Genomic DNA, 21,461 nt, shown 5'->3' on the forward strand with positions numbered 1-21,461 from the left:
CATTCGTAATATTATATTAACAAAATAAACTATTTATACTAAACAAGTCGTTTTTCCATCGACCAAGTACATCAGATGACAACATATCAAGTAAATAAGTTTATTAGCATACAACGTTATAATTTAATTTTCTCACTGCTTTCTTGATTTAATTGATTGATTTTAGAAATATGAAAGCGTAGCGGTTTTTGTATTGATTGTCGCATGCATTCTTATGTAAAATGTGAATACTATAACTATCAGATGGCAATTGTAAGTAGCTTTGACGTGGTCTGATGTTTTGAGTAGTCATGCTCAATAAAATGCCCAGACTTGTGGCGGCGTGGTGAGCCGGGTCATTGGGCTCCCTAAAATATGGTCGAGCGCAGTGGTGGCTGGCTTATCCGTCATACTCGTGAACGGGTGCTGCTTGTAGGGACTGGTCTGCTCTAATCACTATGACTGATTAACTCTTATTAATTGTTTAACTAGTTGGTTATATATTCAATATTTTTTCTATTTAAGTATTTAATTGAATTAGTGCTAATTGGTGGTTTGTGAATACAAACACACTTAAACTTAAAAATGTAAAGTAATAATAAAATTATTTAAAAGAGCAACACGCAAGTTTCATGCTCGTTCTTCTTGTGATGAGACAGCTTTCCGAACGAGCGGTAGATTAAAAAAAATGTAATGACTATTCAAAAGTGTTTCAATGTAAGTTTATTTGAATAAATGATTTTCTATTCTATTCTACTCAGGAAAAGAAAAAGGCAATACCTATAGAAAAAAAAATTATACACAAAATTTATACGTCGTATACATGTTTTATTATATAGCAAATAATTAGACAACGAATATACTCTCAGTATTATCTATAATATACATACTACTACTAGTACATCTAATATAGGTATTATTACAATAAATTATTATGAGAATATAGGTACTATCTAGCTAGAAATTTTTATTATCATTTTTATATTGTCCCAAAATCAGAATTATCTAAATATTTTTAAATTATATAATAAATATTTCATATTTATATTAGTATTTGCTTATAATTAGAATTTAAAAAAAATTGGTCAGAACTTAGTACATAAATAACAATTACAAACTAGGTAGGCATGTATAAAAATTAACACCGGGTTTTATTTTGTATAATAAATCACATCTGTTCATCACAACATAATAGTCATAAGTACCAAGGAAGTAACTGGTTCCCATAATCAACTAGGTAATAAAAAAGTTGATCTCAAATTACGACATTATTAATATAGGTTCAACTAGATATAAGTATTAGAAACAAGTGACACTTCGTTATTAGGATAATGCTTACATTATGAAGCAGAGAAGGGTCTTTTAAAAAGAATAGCACTCACGTATTATTTTTTTATGATTTTAATTATCAAACTGCGCCGACCTATGTATTCTCTCATATGTACGAGTATATGTTATCATTTTCTCCGCAAATAAAAAATAATCGGATACAATGCTTCTATTCTACATCTAAATATCTATTTTGACTGTCTATAATTACAGACATAAAAATTTTAGGTATATTCTCTAATTACAACAACAACTACAATGTTTAGTTATAGCACAGATAATATGATTTTACATATAGTCATAGGGTTACTACTTGTACTACTAATAAATGAGAATCATGCTATCGTTCAATGACAAATACCAATGTTTTTTCTATGATAGTATTTTTTGGTGGTATTATTAAATGTTGTTTTGATTACAATAGGTGCATAGGTACATATTAGATACTATATTTGCTAACACTGGATCAAATTTTTCACTGTATCGTAATTTTAAAGTTGCTACTAAAACATCTGAAATAAGAAATTAGGATATAGTGTATAATATTTCTAATTATTAAGTCAGCCGTCTGACTTAAATAATTACATAAATTAGACTTATTTCATTACTTCATTCCGTCTAAATTACATACATACATACATTGCATCACTATAGTCACTACGATGCTCACTCAATGAATATCACAAATGATAAATAAATAGCTAAATAAATAATTACATGTAGGTAGGTATAGTCACATTGCAGTAACTTAAAGAATAAGTTTAAAAATTTTATAAACTTTCTGCGCAATAATACTTATTTATTTCAAAGTTGCAGATAAATTTATTTGTTCTAGTATTTATTTTGAAAGTTTTAGTACATCTTCTGCCGAGGCTTTAACCTCCTCCCAGGAATAATGGATGTCACTTTCCTCGGAAAATCGAGAACAAATTGCTAATCTTAAGAAATATACATCATCTATTTTTGAAGGAACAAGATGGATTTTACCCCTGCCATTAATGCGTCTCAGCAAGTCTTCATTTAGCTCGTTACTACCTTTAAGTCTGAAGCAAACTAAACCCATTGTGACTTCCTCAAAAAGTTCAAATCGTTCATCTGAAGTGCAAAGTTTCTCAAAGAGATGAGCCAATGCGATATGTTTTCTGATGTGCTTTTGAAGGTTTTCCACGCCGTACAACCTTAGAACAAACCACAGCTTAAGAGCTCTAAATCGTCGACCGAGAGGAATTTGCCAATGTCGATAATCAGGCGCTGACCCTTGCTGGTCATGTTTCAAGTAGAGAGGATCTACATTAAAAGCATCAACGATCCAACGTGGTTGTTTCAACCACAGTGCGGAACAGTCAAAGTTCACTAACATCCATTTATGAGGGTTGAAGTTAAAGGAATCTGCTTTCTCTATACCTTTCATAAGATAACGATACTCTGGACATATAAATGCAGATCCGGCATAAGCGGCGTCTACGTGCAACCATACGTCTTGCTCGTTGCATACATCACCTATTTCATCCAAAGCGTCAAAAGTGCAAGACGAAGTCGTACCCAAAGTTGCGACTACCTGTAAAATGAAATTTTAATATAAATATTCGCGTACATTAAACAAACATTTTGTACCGTTTTTTTGCGAGAATTGCGCAGAATGATGATTATGAAAATGAGCATACTTGATATTTATATCGAAAAGGAATACAAAAAGGTCAAGTTTAGTTTTTACACATTTTTTTATATTAAATTAATAATAAAACTGAGAAATTTTACAAAAGTCGACTTTGTACATTGTTTCTGCGTACCTTTGCCTCGCCGTCTTACAGCCTCCACATACCTCGCTTTGTCAGTCATGGATGTTTCATTAAAGGTTCTTGTAATTTAATTGCCTTTTCTCCAATTCCAGTATATCTCACATAAGACAGTAAAATTACAAGATACTGAGGCCTGATATCTTAGTCAACCAGTGAACCTACCACGGCTGTGACATGATAACGTGATGTTTATGTATACAGGTTAGAATTATCATTTATCAATATAGAATGTATGTTACTCACATAGAAAGGAATAAGTCCATTACGGATATCTTCATCCATGGCTTCACGTAATATATCGCCACGGAGCCGTCGTTTGTTGTCCGGCTTCAAAGTTCGTAGTTTTACACCACCCAAAAGACCAGCTCGCTCCACAGATGAATGGGCCTGCTCTGAAATATTATGAAGATTTTTTTAAGCATTCTGAATGGCAAACAAAATGATGACCCTCCTGATGGTAAGTAGCAACCTATATACCTACATGAACTGTACTACAGAAGTAACGTGTTAAAACGTTACCCCTCATGCCTCATATCCACTATGCAATTTCACTCTCTTATCTCACCCTTAAACTGAAAGATAGTTTACAAATCAAAACTTGGCGGCTGAAATGGACGAGACTGAGATACCCACGCAGCCGATTTCTTACAATGTCCATATCAATAAATAACATAATATGCGAGTGATTGCGCTGAACTTCAACATTTAAAGTAGGTCTTTAAATCATAATATTTAAGTATTTATAACTGATAGCAGATATTCGGCTTTTATTTAAATTCTACCTAATTACAAATTTGTGCAGTCGTACCTTTGTTACGTAATTATAGTAACTAAACTTAACTTAACTTACTATTGCAATATCCGACAAGTTTTGAAAGAATTTCCGATTCTGTCCATTCAGGGTGTGATTCCTTAACACGTTGCATTGTTCGAGCCTTAGCACCAAGCAGTGCGACGAGTGTAGCTTCGCTGGCCGTGCCTTGTATGACGCCACCGCCTTCTCCCCCAGAACGGGCTAAGAACGCTTCCGGCAGGCTTAGCATTTGACCCAACCAATCTAGCATCACTACTTCGAGTTCGGTACACGCCGGGCTGGCAATCTGGAAATTTTAAGAGGTATATTATGTTGAGAAGTGTAGACATTTTTATTTTAAACTATGAATACGAAATCATTCACACCCAGAGTAACGGGATATTTCTTGTACCGACTTTCCAAAATTACAGGTACTTACTTACGTAGGTACATGCAATGTGATGACGGATATTTAAACTGATATTAAAATTTTACATAATTATTTACGACACGAAAATCATTATAATATCCATATTATCAATGGTAATTTAGTCCTCCCAAACTAAATTAGGTACACCGAGTCCGCGGTTCAATTTTATAGCCATAAACAAAATTCTAAACACACGAATGTATAACTATATATTTCTTATTTTCGTGTCATCTGATACTTACTTAATACAAAAAAAATATCATATTTACATATAATAAAAATCTGTTGACAATAATTATTTGTTCGTAACCTTTAATTTGCGATATCAACTTCCACTTTACCTGTTTCTCATAGTATATTATAGGTACCTAAAACTACTATTATGTATATTTGATTGTGGTACTTTATAAGTATTATTACTCGGAAAATCAGAGGCAATATGGGAAGCGCTGTGGATCGTTTCCTAGCTCGTGTATAATGAAATCAGGAGCAAGTCGATGTTATCCGTGATTTAAGTACCCTGTGCCATTTTAGACCTTATATTTACAATATACCTTCCTCTAAAAACAGTTACGAGTAATAATAAATATGTATTATATATGTAATTATATAATACATATTTATAATAATATATGTAATTTAAAATTCAAATCGGAAATTGTGCGTTTAGAAATGTAGATAACATTGTGTTACCTTGTTGTATAACTTGTAGACAATATACATGATATAATATCATATGTGTACCTACAGTCAGACTTGTTTTCCTTGTTCGCATTTTGAGGCAATGACATTGACAATGCCATTGGATAGCAGAAATTAAAACAATATTTATTAGTAATTTATTATGTTAATATCTACAAATAAATACCTATTTTGATTCATAAAAAAAATATTACCTAACTCGATATATATTATGTTTATGTAAATATTGTATCTTGATATATATTTAATTATTATTGTTAATCTCTGACAAGAGTAAACTTAGTAAAAATATATAAAACATTTATTGGTTCGTTCAAAAAGTATCAACAGGTTGGTATTATATATACTTTATTTTATGCTAATTTAGTCGGTGTAGAATTTATTTATTTCGATCAACAATTGATATAATTTAACGTTATGAAATAAAGCTATTTTTATAGTTTCATAAAATCTAATAATAAATATATTTTATAATTGTTCTATAATTCGCGATATCGCTTGAGAGGGAAATCATAAAAATTATCTTTAGCACATAATTTCTAAATCGAAATAGATATATTTACATAGGTATACTTGCAGCGTTCTATAGGTTGTTAACTTGTTATTTAATGGGTAAGTAGGTAACGTTCCCAAGTAGAGCTAACTAACTAGGTTCATTGTTTCTACTGTAGTTAACAATTTTTCGAAGAATTGGCATTGCTTCGCATGTTTGGTACAATTAGTGAGAGGAAAACTCAAATAAATATAATAGTACTTGCCCATGTAAAGCCAATACAGGCGATGGCACCACTGAGCATGTCAGCCACGATGGACGGGTACGAGTTAGCCGTTGGGAAATAGGCATGAAACCGTGGAGAATGCCAATGTGTTACTCCAGACATAACCACACGTTCGATGTCAGCCATTACAGCGGTCCATGGCTCTGGTTCCTTAGGAGCCTGGTCCGGTACAAGAGGTCTTAAGTAACCCGGTTTTACTGATGGTACTACTTGCCTGAAATCAGATGTTTAAATATAACATTTAATATGTCAAATTCTCTTTACTTTATTCTACAATATTTCTACACCTCTTGGTAAATATATTAATAGCTATGAATTCTCAATATTAATAATAACGGCTCTATTAGCTTATATAATCTAAAAAATAAACAGCTCTACTAATATATTTACCTATCTCTTATATTTTCCAGATATTCTGCTATATAGTCAGTCATAGCCTTGGCGAAGTCTTTAAAATCTCCTGCCTCCATGGTATCTGCAAAACAAATAAATAATATTATAACAAACTAAATATAAGACAGACATTTTAGTAATGAGACATAGGACATACACTCATACATAAGCAAGCACTTTAACTCCACAGATAATATTGTTATTCGTAAATAAGATTTAAATTGATATATAATAGCATGATATTTCTTTACGATGCCGTTCAAAATAATGGATATACTTAGTAATTTACAGAATTGCATAAAAAAATAACAACTACGGCTATATTAAAGGCGATCAAGTCAAACTAGCGTAACGGAAATTCCCTATTTCTTTCTAATCTTATAAAACAGTAGATACCATATAGGAAAAGGTGAATACTTGGTGATGTGTTAGTAGTGTTTAAAAAAGATATAACTTTGGTAAGCCTTCACAAGACAACAGTTTTCAAAATTTTCTTTCTAACAACAACAATAACTAAAATTATTCTAAATTTTAACTAAATATAATTATTTAGTAGTTCAAAATAGATGATATTATTCTATATTTATTTTTCCCTAGGTACTTACTTACGGAACTCTAGGATAGAAAAAAATTGAATATTATAAATGATACAACTTAATGATGCTGATTATTATCATTGCCTAAAAGCATACGATCCATAAGGGATCGACATTTTAGCCATATGGATTTGGAGATTATTTTCATAATTATTATTTAAAAAAAATACATTATATTTTTCAATTTACCAATTTTTCTATAATTTAGTTTATGTATTTATTCTTATTGTATTTACAATTATAAGTAATTGACATAATATAAGGAACCAATTAAGTTAATTTGGCAATACGACATGGAGTACTACTATATATCTATAGGCTCAGATAAGATAAACTACTATAAGATACCTACACGGAAAAAAATTTGCCGCAAGAATACTCATATGTAGTACATCTACATATGAGTATTCTTACGGCAAAATTATAAGTAAATTCCACACTAAAAGCTCACATAACAATTCTCTCGTTTTTGTATTGTTCACTGTTGATAAACAAAACCAGTGAACAACCAGTAACCATAATAAAACAAAATACATATACAAACATTAAATACACAGAAATGAAAAGATTGCAAATAAATAATGCAGGCACAACCACCGACATCCACATTTATATGTAATTATGACATTATCTAACAACTATATAATTGCTCGAAAACAAACCAAATTTAAGATTCAGATCTGGATCCGCCATACTGAAACCTAAAAATTACCAAAAATTTTAGCATCAGTTGCTAGTTACTACATACACCGTATTTATAACTTAATTACTAAAAGAACGGCAATAAGTATTTATCTGTGTTTCTAATACAAATATGTTCGTCGAATAATTTTTCGATATCAAAATTATTTAGACATCTATACATATAAATAAAATTGGATATGAATATAAATACGGAAAGATAGCATATAAATATAACATACACCAAAATAATATTTTGTCTGTCTGTCTGTCTGTTTATTCCGGCTAATCTCTGAAATAATTGGACTGAACGGAACTTTTTTTGACAGGTAGCTGATGTAATAAGGAGTAACTTAGGCTACTTTTATTTTAGAAAAAAAAGTTAAATTCCATGCGGGCGAAGTCGCGGGTGTAGCAAGTTTGTTATAATTTTCTGATTCGTTTAGTCAACCAGAACGGACCTTAATGAAATTTGTACTATCACGTACGGTATCACAGGACAGACAGGTTAATTCGCGGGTTATAGCTAGTATTTTATATAAGAGATCTCGATATTATCATGATACTATAATTATTCCGTTTATACAATATATAGATATAAATGTAAGAGACTGTGAAGAAAGTTTTAAAATTATTGTTTTATGTATTTGTTATATTCTTATGATACCTATGAATAAACAAGATTATATACAGAGATATTGTAAACAATAAAATATGTATCCAATTGTTTATTAACTTAAGTAACTAAATGTTAGCTGATCTTTATTTAGGTAGATACTGATGTTATCTAGGTACCTATATTCAAAGTGTATATATCTATAGTCTCATAGTTATTTTATACCCCTGGAATTTGAGCACGTTGATGTGAACTAAAATGTAACAATGCCTTATTGGACATTATTCGTGTGGTATTTGCAGTTTCGTTAAATGGAATTGTCAAACCTATTGTTAGTCAATTTACTTGGCTTTGGCTTCACAGTTGCATTATAACTAAACCGCAAATACTATCAAACTAAGCAACAACTCATTTCAATATTATATTATTTCAATAATTAGTTAAGAGAGAATAGAATTTTCATCCATGTTTTTGGATTTCGCACCTAGTCGTAGATAAAATAAAATTCGTGTCATATTTAAAATCGGATCAATAAAATAAGCTGCAGATTTTGCTACAGAAAATTTTCCTTATGTATAATTTACTCATAAAATTAAAAAATATTTGTTTAATTTTAAAACCAAGATTTTGTGTAAGGTTGAAGGTGAATGCGATGTTGTTATGACGCCTTACGAAAATCAATTGATGTATAAAGGTATATATTTTAGGGGCCACAGATTTGGCAATTTACTAAAATCATAACAAAGGTACGCTATTGAATGGGCTCTCCAATTTGCAGTTCACGTTCAATGCCGAGAGAACGGCGTGTCTACCAGCGGCCGCGCTTTCGCAACTCGCTGTGAGCAAGTGGTGCGAGGTTATTTGTGGACCTCGTAGCTACGACACGCCGGGTACAATCAACAGTATTTTAAAGTAGGTACAATTTGTATGAAATTGATTACATTTATTTTTCCGTTACAGATCCGGTTTAAAATGTTTTTACGGAACTGCCAGAGGAAGAAGACTATGCCTACAGTCAATCTGTATATTTATGATGGTATAAAAATATTTACTTATTGCCCAATCCTTATAATTCCTCCCATAACTTTACGAAATTAAAACTATTAAGGTTCATTTAAAAACTATTTATTAAGTTGGACAAAATTACACACAGTGAGCTAATAGCCTGTTTTTTCGTGTATTATTTGCTCCAGGTCTAAAACTTTTAAGATGAATAAAAATAAAATTGTAAGCTGACTGTAATGTGACGAGATGATAGCAATTTGAAGAAAATTACTGACTTTTTTATAAGTTTTCGAGGGTCGTACTTCTCAACCCACCCTTAGAACCACAGCTGACTTTCATTAAGTTTCATAACACTACTTTCTTAACCACCTTAGAAATGTCAGAAGTTTGGGACCTGGAGGAAATCGTTAACCTTGATCTGTTCCTGTTTCACGGGCCACAAGTTTTATAAAGAATGGTTAAGTTCTTTCAAAGTTTACTCTGGACAAAGATAGTGACGCAAGATTTTCATAAATAGGTATATCGACATAATATTAAAATATAACTTGCAATATTTTAATATTATCTCGATGTGCGATAAATGTTTTTTAAAATAAACATAGTAGTAGGTAGTGAGATTCATGGAATTGTTAATTAATACTTTATATCTAGAGTGTTCCTCACTCCTCTACAATTGCCTAGAAGAATAAAACAATCTGACCAATAACCGTGCTATCTACCTATATAAAAAAGAATCTATATTTTTTTTGGTCACGCAACAATTTGATTTATTTTTATGATTGTCCAACACTTTATGGAGGAAAACAGAGCGTAAATTTGAAATTTTCAGAAATCTCGATAATTATTTTAACTTCGCACGTTTTAAAACTCGCGTAGTCATGCATTGATATATATGTATTAAGATATACTTAATATATCATTTAAATTAGAAATAATTATTTAATTGTAATTAATCGTTTATTATTGTATATTTTGCAAGGTATGTAAACAAACCCCCACCTATATTTCTATTTTGTTCATATGGTTGTATCACTTTCTGTCAGATAATAATTTTAATCTAGGGCCAAGGCATAAGACTAAGAATTATTCTTCTTATGGTCAAGGTAAACAGACTTCACGCGATCATGCGCTATATCGCCCCCATTCACAGGTATTATATAATCTGCCATTTATTAACAATTAAGTATTGACAATTTGTAGCTATTTTTCTTACTCGTTTGTTTTAAAATCACCACCGTTATGGAACTCATTGGCTGAAAACACTTCCTAACTATAGTTGCTACTCAAAGTACCCTTATACTAAAAGCGTACAAAATACATTCCTAAGCAATAACAATGATCATATTTCTATATGTATTAAAAATGTTAAATGTAATAACTAACAATTTATATAGTTTATATTCAGGATACTTTATGAACCTATTAACAAATGTAAGTGGATACCTACTATGTAGGTACTTATTAAGCATATTAAGACATACACTTCCATTTTATATCCGTTAATGAAAATGTGTCCATCGTTCTCCATGATATTTGAGATAACATGTTGATAAAATTACAGATCGAGAAAAGCTATTTTCCATGAAAACAATTTGAATTTTGGTTCATTTATATTGTGTTTTTAATTATATTGTGATTATTGTAGGCACTAATTTATCTCTGATAGGTAATCATATATAGGTAAATATATCTATATATGTACAGCCATATCTAGTCAATGATCAAATTTACTATGATCGTCATAGTAAATTTTATAATAGGTAGTGTTCGATGAATGCATACTATACACTATTCGATGTTTCATTATATATATACAGAAAATATTTTTAATATACATTAGATATTATATCTGTATTATTAACGGAGACTAATTTTCAAGTCATACAAACGAGATTATCGAAACATAAATTGGCTATCACTATAAATAATATATGTTTTAATCCGTTACGTGACATTCGACCGGTTCACAGTTATTGATTACTTATATAATTGATTAAATTATAGAAATTAGTGAGTACGTGCATACTCAACACGCGATAATAAGGAAATACCGTATAGGTAGTCCATTAAAGAAGTGTCTGTATGAAAACAAAAGTGATAGAGCTTGCGCATAACATGTTATAACAATACAGCTAATAAAAGCTGATTTTTTGTATTTGTCTAGGTGTTTTTTATGTATATTGTATATGATTACAAAGAAAATATTTATATTAGGTGTCTAGCCAAACTAAGCAGAGCTTATATGGGAGCTCTGCTTAGCTTGAGATGACGCTGTGAGAATTGTCCAGAGTTATTATTATTATTGAAATAGCAGTAAGTACCTAATATATTTATTATCATTATATACGCCAATATTATTTATAAATATAAAAGTACTTATTTTATACTAAAATAATCAAGGGGTCATTTCCGGTTACATACATTAATTTTCTGAGGTGTTGTTTATTAAATCTAAATAAATGTAAAGTTTATGTATAAGACATATAACGTCTATTTATGATCTTTTAAAGAAAAATATAACTAACTAACTGTGCTCACGACTTCGTCCGCGTGTTATAGTGACGTTGACCAAATGATAAGTAATATATATTCAATTAATCAACAGCCTAAATATAACTTTCAAGCTACTAGCTTTAAAATTAACAATACTTCCATACAAATTTCATATCCCCTTTCAACCCCTTCAACCCTTTTTCAAGTAGCATATGTCCATTCTCAAGGTCTACACTATCTGTGTACCAAAATTCATTTAAATCGGTTCAGTAGTTTTGGCGCAAAAACGAGACAGACAGACAAACAGAGTTACTTTTGCATTTATAATATTAGTAAGGATAACTGGATAACTCATTATGAATTTTAATTATTTTCCTACAGCGTAAAATGTATACATACATGTATTGTAATTGGAAACTAAAATACTTAGAAAATTTACATAATTGGTGCAGGAAGTCGAGTGAGCGGACTTTACTTTTTGCAAGTAGAAGGAAAATACTGACGGGCAATCCCCGTGTTGTCGTCAATGCAGGTAACCGCTATTCGTATAAATAGTAATAAGTATGAGAAACCTGTTTGTCTTAGAGCTTAAATATGAAGTTTTTTTTCTTACCTTTATTCGCCGTAATAGGCTTATTTTTTAAGCTAGCCATCTAGTCTAAAACTTCTCATATTAAAAATATAAAGTCTTTTCTCATGGGTCCGTAATATTTATGCAAGCAATTCGGGTTCAAGTTTGTTAAGATTTTATAAAGTAATTTTTATGATGGGTATTTGAATACTAAATTACAGAAGTTATATCGAGAGAGGCTTTTCAATTCGAGTTTACTTTATTTCGTTTTAGTGCTAATGACATCAATGTTAAATATTGTTAAAATGTTATTAAAAGGTGCAAATTGTTTAAAAATTAATTATTTGAATAGTTAAATTATATTATAACCTTATCGTTGTAGAACATTAGTTTCTTACTCCAATTTTATTTATACGTATAAATATACATATAAATAAAATTGGAGTGTCTGTTTGTAATATTGAAATAACCGTTTTTTACTACATGCCTATGAATATAAATACGGTACATACACTAAAATAACGTTTTTTACAATTTTTGTCTCTCTGTCTGTCTGTTTGTTCCGGTTAGTCTCTGAAATGGTTGGACCGATTTTGATGAGACTTTTATTGGTAGGTAGCTGAAGTAATACGGAGTAACGTAGGCTACTTTTATTTTAGAAAAATAAAGTAAAGCAAAAATCCCACGCGGACGAAGTCGCAGGTACAGCTAGTCATAAATAAAATAACAACAAAAACATTTAGGTAAACGATATCTTGATAGATAGCGTGTAATATCGTTCACGTGGTGATACTACTACTTAGATGTCACCACTGATTTTAGAGCCGTATTTAAACTCTATGACATTGATTAGTGGCTAGTGAGTATTTCAATCAATGAATCTACAGATAAACCGAAACATATACATTTTCATATAACCGATTAGATATGTATCATAATATATTTATTATAAAATGCACTGTAATGTATACCAATTAACATTGTATGAAATAAAATATTATTTCAATTCTTATAAATGAGAGGAAAAACTGCATATCGCCCACGGTTACAGCGGTAACAGTATATTAGTCCTCAGGAATAGTAAAGCATAAGGAAGTAATATTTTGGGCATCACCATTTTGAGGTGTTCATTTACATATATAAGTCATTGGTTACCACTTTCTTTCAGATGGACCGACAGCTTGTATTATATCAATAATATTCTTAGATTAGACTATTTTACTGTGACGTTTACTATAAGTTTAGTCGCCCTCCATTTTTATGAAGACTTTTTAATGTACCAGTTAACTTCTACGATTAACATTATTATAAAATCGTGACATTAAATAACAATTTTATTAATTAGATAAAATAAAAACTAATGTGTTGGAGAACCAGTCCAACTAGCAAAGAATGCTTTCTTTTACAATATAAAGGTTTTTTTGTGGATGATAATGAAATGTTGCTCCCATCTGCGCTAACGGTTTACGCTGGCGGAAGCTACAGTGGAGGATGATAAGATGAATATGAGGTCAGGTGAGTTAGCCCATCGTGGCAAATTCACTAGGAATTTATCACAATGGTTTTCAGGAGGAATCCTGTGGAGGTCGACCTAACATGGTACATTGGTAGCAATGGGAGTTACTAGTTCCCATTACTAACAATCCCCTTCCCCCCACAATATGAAGGTTAGCAGGTAGAGCCTGTAGAGGCCCACTTCTGTAGCCTATTTTCTTATAAACTGCCACATACAAATTCTAAATTACAATAAGGCGTAAGTAATAAACTGATGCAAGGAAAGGAAAACTTGAAATCAAAATAAATCTATCACAGGTTATCTGACCAGCGGCGATAGATACAATCTTCAAGTAGTCTAAATCCTCTTTTTAACTGAACTCTTGCGAGCAACAGCGTATCTACTAAGTATGCAACTTATAGCGTACGTATTTTCAGCATGAATTGAGAAAAACTAATGGAAAGAAATACTTCATTGATTCTTAGAAATTTTACTTAAATTAAACTTTATTTTATTATTATACAATGAGTGCAATAAGGTAGTAAGTCAGCGCCGTGACTCAAACAAGATGAAGGTAATATGCAAAAAAGAGATAATTTTTCTTTAAACTCGATAGAGTCATGTGTTCTCTCAACTTAATATATCTGTTTTTTATAAAAAAAATGTAACACAAAACTATTGTCGAATATTACAACATTTTTTGACAATTATCGTTTGGTTTATTAATTTACAATTTCAAAAGCTCAATATTTTTGCTGAAAAGGACAAACAGACTGTATTCGGTACTGTACTGTCCAAGGTAGAATGTATAGTCACTTTTAAGAAAAACGATATAGGTAGGTACACTGAATCATTGTGTACATAATTTATGTGTTTAACCTTTTGAATTAAAGGCTGTTTACCTAACTATAATGTTCTTAGGTTGTTTTTTAGCAAACCAAGTACCTACGATGTACATACTTTTTTATTTAATCTCATAAGTTTAAATAATTAATATTTCATACTTGTTTGTGATTACTTTAAGTATTTTGTATATTCGATAAAACTATTAATTGCTCAGTTTTCTTGTCCTCTATTCGGTGGATAAATAAATAAATATCCACTATAATTATAGAGATATTTACTGAAACAAGTGAACTTGCACAAAACATTCGATACCTATCTAATAATGCCAATTAATTTGCAAAGTAGAACAAAATCGGAATTTATTCAATTCGCGGTATTTACTTACGAAATATCAGTAAAAACTTTATAATTTGCTACTCACCAATTTCACGTCGCCTCAAAAACTAACACAAAGACCTAAAATCGCACGGTCACTTGAATAGGTCACTTTAAAAATTAAAGTGATAATAATATCGTATATTCGCGACAAGAGGCCACGATATCACGTTACGTCCTATACAGTGTACAAATCGGACTGGACTACGCCCGCAGCGCTATTGTAAGCTTTATATACGTAGGAACAGTTCACTAGGTAGCCGACTCCATTAGAAGATTAAACGCGACGCATGAGCCGTCCAGCTGGAAACTGAACCGAAGGTTCAAATCCGAGAGGCGCTTTATAAATCTGTATCTACTTATCCCGTACTTGAGAATGGGAGTGCATAATCCGGTTTAAGGAATTATATTACACTGGATATAGAATTAAATAGAGGCACATCATTATTATTTATAGCTAACCATTTCTTTTTATACTTAGTAAGCTTTCGTATGCAAATTATATATGTGTACTTGTGCATTATACGTGATTTTAGCAAGAATTAGCCTATAGGTAATTGGGTACAGATTGGGCTGATGCGAATGGCGCTTACAAGGAAAATGATTCCGTTAAAAATTACTTAGTGTGTGCCGTATTATAATATCTACCCACATTTCACCCAAGCAAAGCCGGGTTTTCATCTAGTATATATATGCTGTTTTATGTAAAATGTTTGACAACATTCATTGCCGCCAGTTCCAGAAATATAATAATTAAATGTAGGGTACATTTAATTATTATATTTCTGGAACTGCAATTCCAAGTAAACTCCGATTGGACCTAATAATAATACAAATTAATAAAATTGAATGTCTGTTTGTAATTTCAAATTAAAAGCTTTCACTAAATGCTTATGGATGTATATACAATACCTTAAATAGACAAACAAAAATTAAAAAACTTTTGCTGTCTGTCGTCTTGTTCTTAGTAATCTCTGAAACGGCTAAAATTGTGTTTTTAATATATAGAGTATGCTTATATTTAGAGTCCATTTATCGTATGTTATGGTACTTAGCACTTGTCACGATTGCCACCTCGCTCTTTGTAATTGGGGCTATGGAAGCTGGTACTAGACTTTATCAAAACCGCCCGTTCACTACACCCGCGCCCTACCGCCCTCCGTGGTGGAGGGCAGTGGTGAATCGCGTCCTGTGAAAAGCGAGCACTTATCTCTGAAATAATTTCAGCCTATTTTTTTTTTAACGTATAATAAATATAACCATAATATGTATACAGTTTTATTTTATTTAAATATTGCAAATTACTGAACTCTGGGATTATTATTTAGATGATAATACGATGATATTGTTCTAATGATAAGAATATAAATCAATAAAACCTAAAAACCTATTCAGTTATAACGCAGCTTTAACGCTTTTTTATAATCCTTATAAAAACATAAAAAAATATGTATAATCTAACAATATAATTGTTAAACAGCTAAATAGATGTTAATGGATATTTGATATTTATAGAATGAAAATTAGTAATAAATGTTTGTAAAAAATTATGCTATTTCAATGGATTTAATTGTGCGGTACTATTTATTTTCCATATCGAGTGGTGATGATGAAGTAAATCTTTCTTAGCGGATACATTATATATGCCTATATGTATTATATAGGCATAGATATTGTAGAGTCAGCAACTATAAAACAAACATATCTTTCAAATTTAAGCCTTGTATATACAATTTCTAGTTTTCGTTGTGAGGTCAAACGATTTTATAAGTATAGATAATATTTCTTCTCATAGTACAGTGAAGTCTGTTCTGTGCTTGTACTAAAATCTGCACGTAGAAATCAAATAAAAAAATCGTACTAATCTAAACATATAACTCAAAGGTCAATCAACGCACAGCCCAAACCACTGGTCGGATCGGGCTAAAATTTGGCATGCAGGTAGATGTTATGACGTAGGCATCTACTAAGAAAGGATTTTGATTAATTCTACCCCCAAGGGAATAAAATAGGGCATGAAAGTTTGTATGAAACCTTGTCAATTTTAAACCGATCGGGCTGACACTTTGCATGTATAAAACTACTATGACGTAGGCATCCCCTAAGAAAGATAAAAAGATAAATTCCACCCCTAAGGGGATAAAATAGGGGAAAAGGTTTGTATAAATCTTCTTAGATTTTCGACAGATTGAACTGAAATTAAAGATTGGAGCTACTATGATGAAGACGTTCGCTTAAATAGGATTTTGATAAAATCATTCCCCATAGGGATAAAATAAGGGATGATGCAGTATGTAAATGTATTAGTTTGAACCTATCAGTACCTAATGGAACGAATAAATTAAGACGAACAAAATAATTTTTAGTTCTTTAGGCTACTTTTATTTTAGAAAAATTAAATTAATTACACGCGGACGAAGTCGCGGGAACAGCTAGTATAAAATAAGTAACTGCACTAACTAGTACTTATATTACTCACATAGGTATTACAATTACTTATATTGTTATAATCAACGCACTTTCAATTCAGAAAACTCTTTTATCTTGGTTGCCTTATTCTTATAGATATAGGTATAAAAATAGATACAAAGGAATAAGTTACCAGCAGTCTAACTATTGAACACAATCGAATAGAAATCACATCAAAAGATGATAAATGGTAGTCCTGAAACGGATAAAGTTCGAACTAAAATGTAACGGCATTTGAATTTAAATGATAAATACATACTATAGTGTACATTAAACTATATGTATACTATAAAACTTTAAATCTGAGCTTTCTTTGAAGTTTCTTTTTACTTCCAAAAGGTATTTTATAACAAAAAGGTACCTATAAAACTATTACGTTTTCACATAGGTTATGTATACAACACGTAGAGCATAGGATCTCTACCTGACTATAATATTATATTATACTATGTACTATTCCACAGTAATATTAAAAATGCAAAAGTATATCTGTCTGTCTATTTGTTACCTTTTCAGACCTAAACGTCTGAACGAATCCTAATGAAATTTGTCGTAAAAATTGATTGATAAACTTTTGATTGGGATGCCCATCATGCCAATCTTTCAATCGATTTCGATCGGGCTCAAGTCCATCCTCATTATTGTTTATGAATAAAATAATCTACCTATATGAACCTGAAATTTCATTAATATCAGTTTCGCCTTTTTGTTGCGAAACGCCTTTTTGAAACAAATAGACATATAAGCAGACTACTATACTTTATTAATATATTAAGTATGAATAATAAGACATAATATAGTACCAAATGTAATAAAATAATATATATATTAGGTAGACAATATTACTCGTAAATCAAATGTACGTTCCGAGTTATGACTTTGTGATAAATGGTAAGGTCGACAGAATGGTGGCAGAAGGATGAGGAGATTCGCCCGAGCACCCGGCGTCCTCTCCGGAATTGAATCAATTTCCTCTAATGCCACCGCCTCGATAAAATCCGACTATGTACAAAAGTGCTGTAGTTATCAGTATATAAAAGTCAAAGATTTGCACGTTTGTTGGATATTACACATCTTTACATAGTATAAAATAAATTCGCCAACGCTGTCTGTTCGCTTATATCTATTAAATTACGCAACGGATTTTAATGCAGTCTTCAGCAATAGATAAAGTGATTCAATAGGAAGGTTTATATGTTCAAACGTATTGAACAAGCCAAGAAATTCAAAGATTAATAATGCATTCGTGAGAAGCCCTAAACAACGACGACTTCAACCATCAAAAGCGTAGTTATACTTATTATTTATTACGATTTCTACAACATCATCGTTCATCGTTTAATGATAAAGCTTAAATGCTAAATAAAAACTGCTTACATTTCAGTAGTGATCGTAAAAATCACTGAAACTTTCAAACAAAATAACAAATTTTATATTCAAATCTATTTATAATGAACAGAATCTTGACTTCCTTTGTTTTTAAAGTGGATTAAAAATCAATCTGAATTCATATATAACTCTTAAACTAAATGTAGTTATATATTTGTATACGTATTCATGAATCACATCTAGAAAAAGATTCATTACTGCAAACTTACCTAGAACAATTACAATGTAGTCAAGATTCGTACTTCCCATTGCCATTACCATCGTCATCAACATTACCATAACCCATTTATGGTCCATTGCTCACATTTAGCTTCGAAAGTATTGTACTACTGTAGTAAAGTAGTTTAGTATCATTATATATCAGACAAAAACTGCACTATGCACTACTATGTATATAACGTATAATATAGGTAATAGATAACTTTGTTTACTTCAAATTAAGAAATATTAACAGATTCATTTCATTCATTCATTTGGTTTATGTTCATATAGTATTCAGATAGCTAGTAGGTAATTGTACATATAATTGCGTAAACTAAAATTATCAGATAGTCCACTTGTACCAAACACAAAAACTCTATTCGTTAGTATATACTTTCGGTGAGGTTTCTTTGTATTATATAATTTTATTTCTTGTATTATATTTCTAAATCTATGCAAGTAAACTAAATGGAGCATTACCCGCTAAAATACTTAATAATATATAATTTTCAGTCTAACTGTACAGTACTCTATGAAAGCTTCAGATGTGTAATTACCCCAGTAACGCACGCTCACTCTCTGCTTTTGACTTCACAAAAGCTGCCTAAGAGGGTGGGAATGGAGGCTGGTGAATGGGGTGAAGTGGAGGCGCCGGGCGTCGTCATGGATACGATGTAGGAGGGATCTATATTGCAACAAGTGTTTTACAGAACAAGAATTGAAAAAGTATTAATAACTAGATGAACCGGTGAACTTCGTTTAATCTGCAATATATTTTATTAATGGTTGTTTGCTACGACCTATTTAAGTACATCTTCTGTACATATTAATGTACACTATAAAACGGCATATAATTAGTTTCACAGTTAACTACTCAAGTTTCTCTAGAGATGTTTAAAACCTATTTGTATATTCATGTAAATACTATATATATAAAAAATATAAAATTTTCGTTTCGCGGTGTATGTTACCATTACCAAACTCCTCAGAAACTGCTTTACTGATTTCCTTGAAATTTTGTGTGTATATCGGGTAGGTCTAAGAATCGGCCAAAGTGTATTTTTCATACCCTTCAATGATCCATCAACCCTAAATATTTTTTTGACAATATTATTTATTTTATTATGATTGAGCATTGAAAAATACTAGCTTTTTACGATCAAACCCTGTTTTTAATAGCAATATTAATTTATATGTCAAAACAACGTTTGCCGGGTCTGCTAGTATAATATATATTAGTAGTAGATACTAACATTACGTAGTATATATATATTTACTACGTAGGTTACCTACCTTTTTCACTATCATTTATATCGATGTAGATTAACTTAAAGGTATACCTACGTATGGTTTACAATTTTACAGGAAACAAGCAGTCACCCGTAAGTTCATCTACTTCTACTTTTACTATTTTTGACATGCCAGATTTATGATATTTCTATAGGACTTTTTTTTCTCTTTATATGGTTGTATATTGGATCTCCTTTCAATACAGCGGTTGCGCTATTGGTGTACGCTCGCTAGTATTAGGAGTGAAACTCAAATTAATAATTTTGTTATATCCTGACTTGATCAATTTTCAATGCAATAAATTTGGACGGCTTTGGTGTAGCACACAGCCTTCCTACTTCGTATGGTCGCGGGTTCGATTGTTCGCACAATGATATATATTTTTAATTATTTATAATGATATCTGCCGCTTCCTTTGTGGCAATATCCTTTTGGCCTATTAAAACATTTATATAAGTGTACGTGTATGATTGTTTGTTTTTTTCTTATGAATGATAATGGAATGGTGCTTCCGCCTGCGCTAACGATTTACGCTGGTGGGGCACCATTGGAGGATGATAGTAAGCATGGCCGGTGCCCATGGTGGTAAATTCACCATAATAATAATAATTCATAAATTAATTTAATTAAATTTAAATAAATTAATTCATATAATTCGATTTATCACTTATTCTCTGATATTTACTTGTAAGTATACCACTGTTAATCTAGTCCTAGATACTGTCAAAGAAAGATCGTCTAACTGTCGTACTGTCGATTTTTTATGTGTAAACGTATTTGTCAACATACGCTAAGTAAAAGAATCGTCACATTTACACAAGACGAATTTATATAAGTTACCTTAGAACTTATTACGTTAGCAGATAGTAGAGAATAGGTACGTGCAAAGATAATGTGCTCTCGTCTGTTATTGGATAATGACACCTTTTAGGTATATGTTAGATAATAAGCGCACAACGGTTGTCAGCCATAAGATGTCAAAACACAGATCAAAGAAATAAGTAAAATAAGGTAAGTTCCTTTATACAAAATCATCTGTATATAAGTGACGATTGCTACTTACACTTACGCTAGTATAAAAAATCGCCTGTATGGTATCGCCATTAGAATCGGATATAATATGACACTTAATTCAACTTTCTGACAATTTCATATGCTACAGATTGACGGCTTTTTCTGACTGGTAGTATTATATACAATGTCAATAATGTTAGATCGACAAAATGCTAT

General features: G+C 31.0%; 1 protein-coding gene across 2 annotated transcripts; it reads right to left on the reverse strand.

Annotated features, from left to right (window-relative positions):
* Positions 1 to 858: 858 nt before the first annotated feature.
* LOC131853610 (aromatic-L-amino-acid decarboxylase) lies at positions 859 to 19,605 on the reverse strand. 2 transcript variants are annotated; one of them, XM_059204559.1, is made up of 6 exons: positions 19,499 to 19,605; positions 6,202 to 6,286; positions 5,791 to 6,025; positions 3,958 to 4,207; positions 3,351 to 3,499; positions 859 to 2,866 (listed from the first exon to the last, which is right to left on the reverse strand). In XM_059204559.1, exons 2-6 carry the CDS (start codon positions 6,279 to 6,281, stop codon positions 2,147 to 2,149), a joined length of 1,434 nt encoding a protein of 477 aa, XP_059060542.1. In that variant the 5' UTR covers positions 6,282 to 6,286; positions 19,499 to 19,605; the 3' UTR covers positions 859 to 2,146. The 2 variants fall into 2 exon arrangements, with proteins under 2 accessions (XP_059060542.1, XP_059060541.1); XM_059204558.1 differs by lacking the exon at positions 19,499 to 19,605 and adding an exon at positions 14,929 to 15,101.
* Between the last annotated feature and the right edge of the window lie 1,856 nt (positions 19,606 to 21,461).

This window comes from Achroia grisella, unplaced genomic scaffold (assembly GCF_030625045.1).
Source record: "Achroia grisella isolate CSIRO2021 unplaced genomic scaffold, CSIRO_AGI_Agris_v1 utg903, whole genome shotgun sequence".
Classification (NCBI taxonomy): Eukaryota; Metazoa; Arthropoda; class Insecta; order Lepidoptera; family Pyralidae; genus Achroia; species Achroia grisella.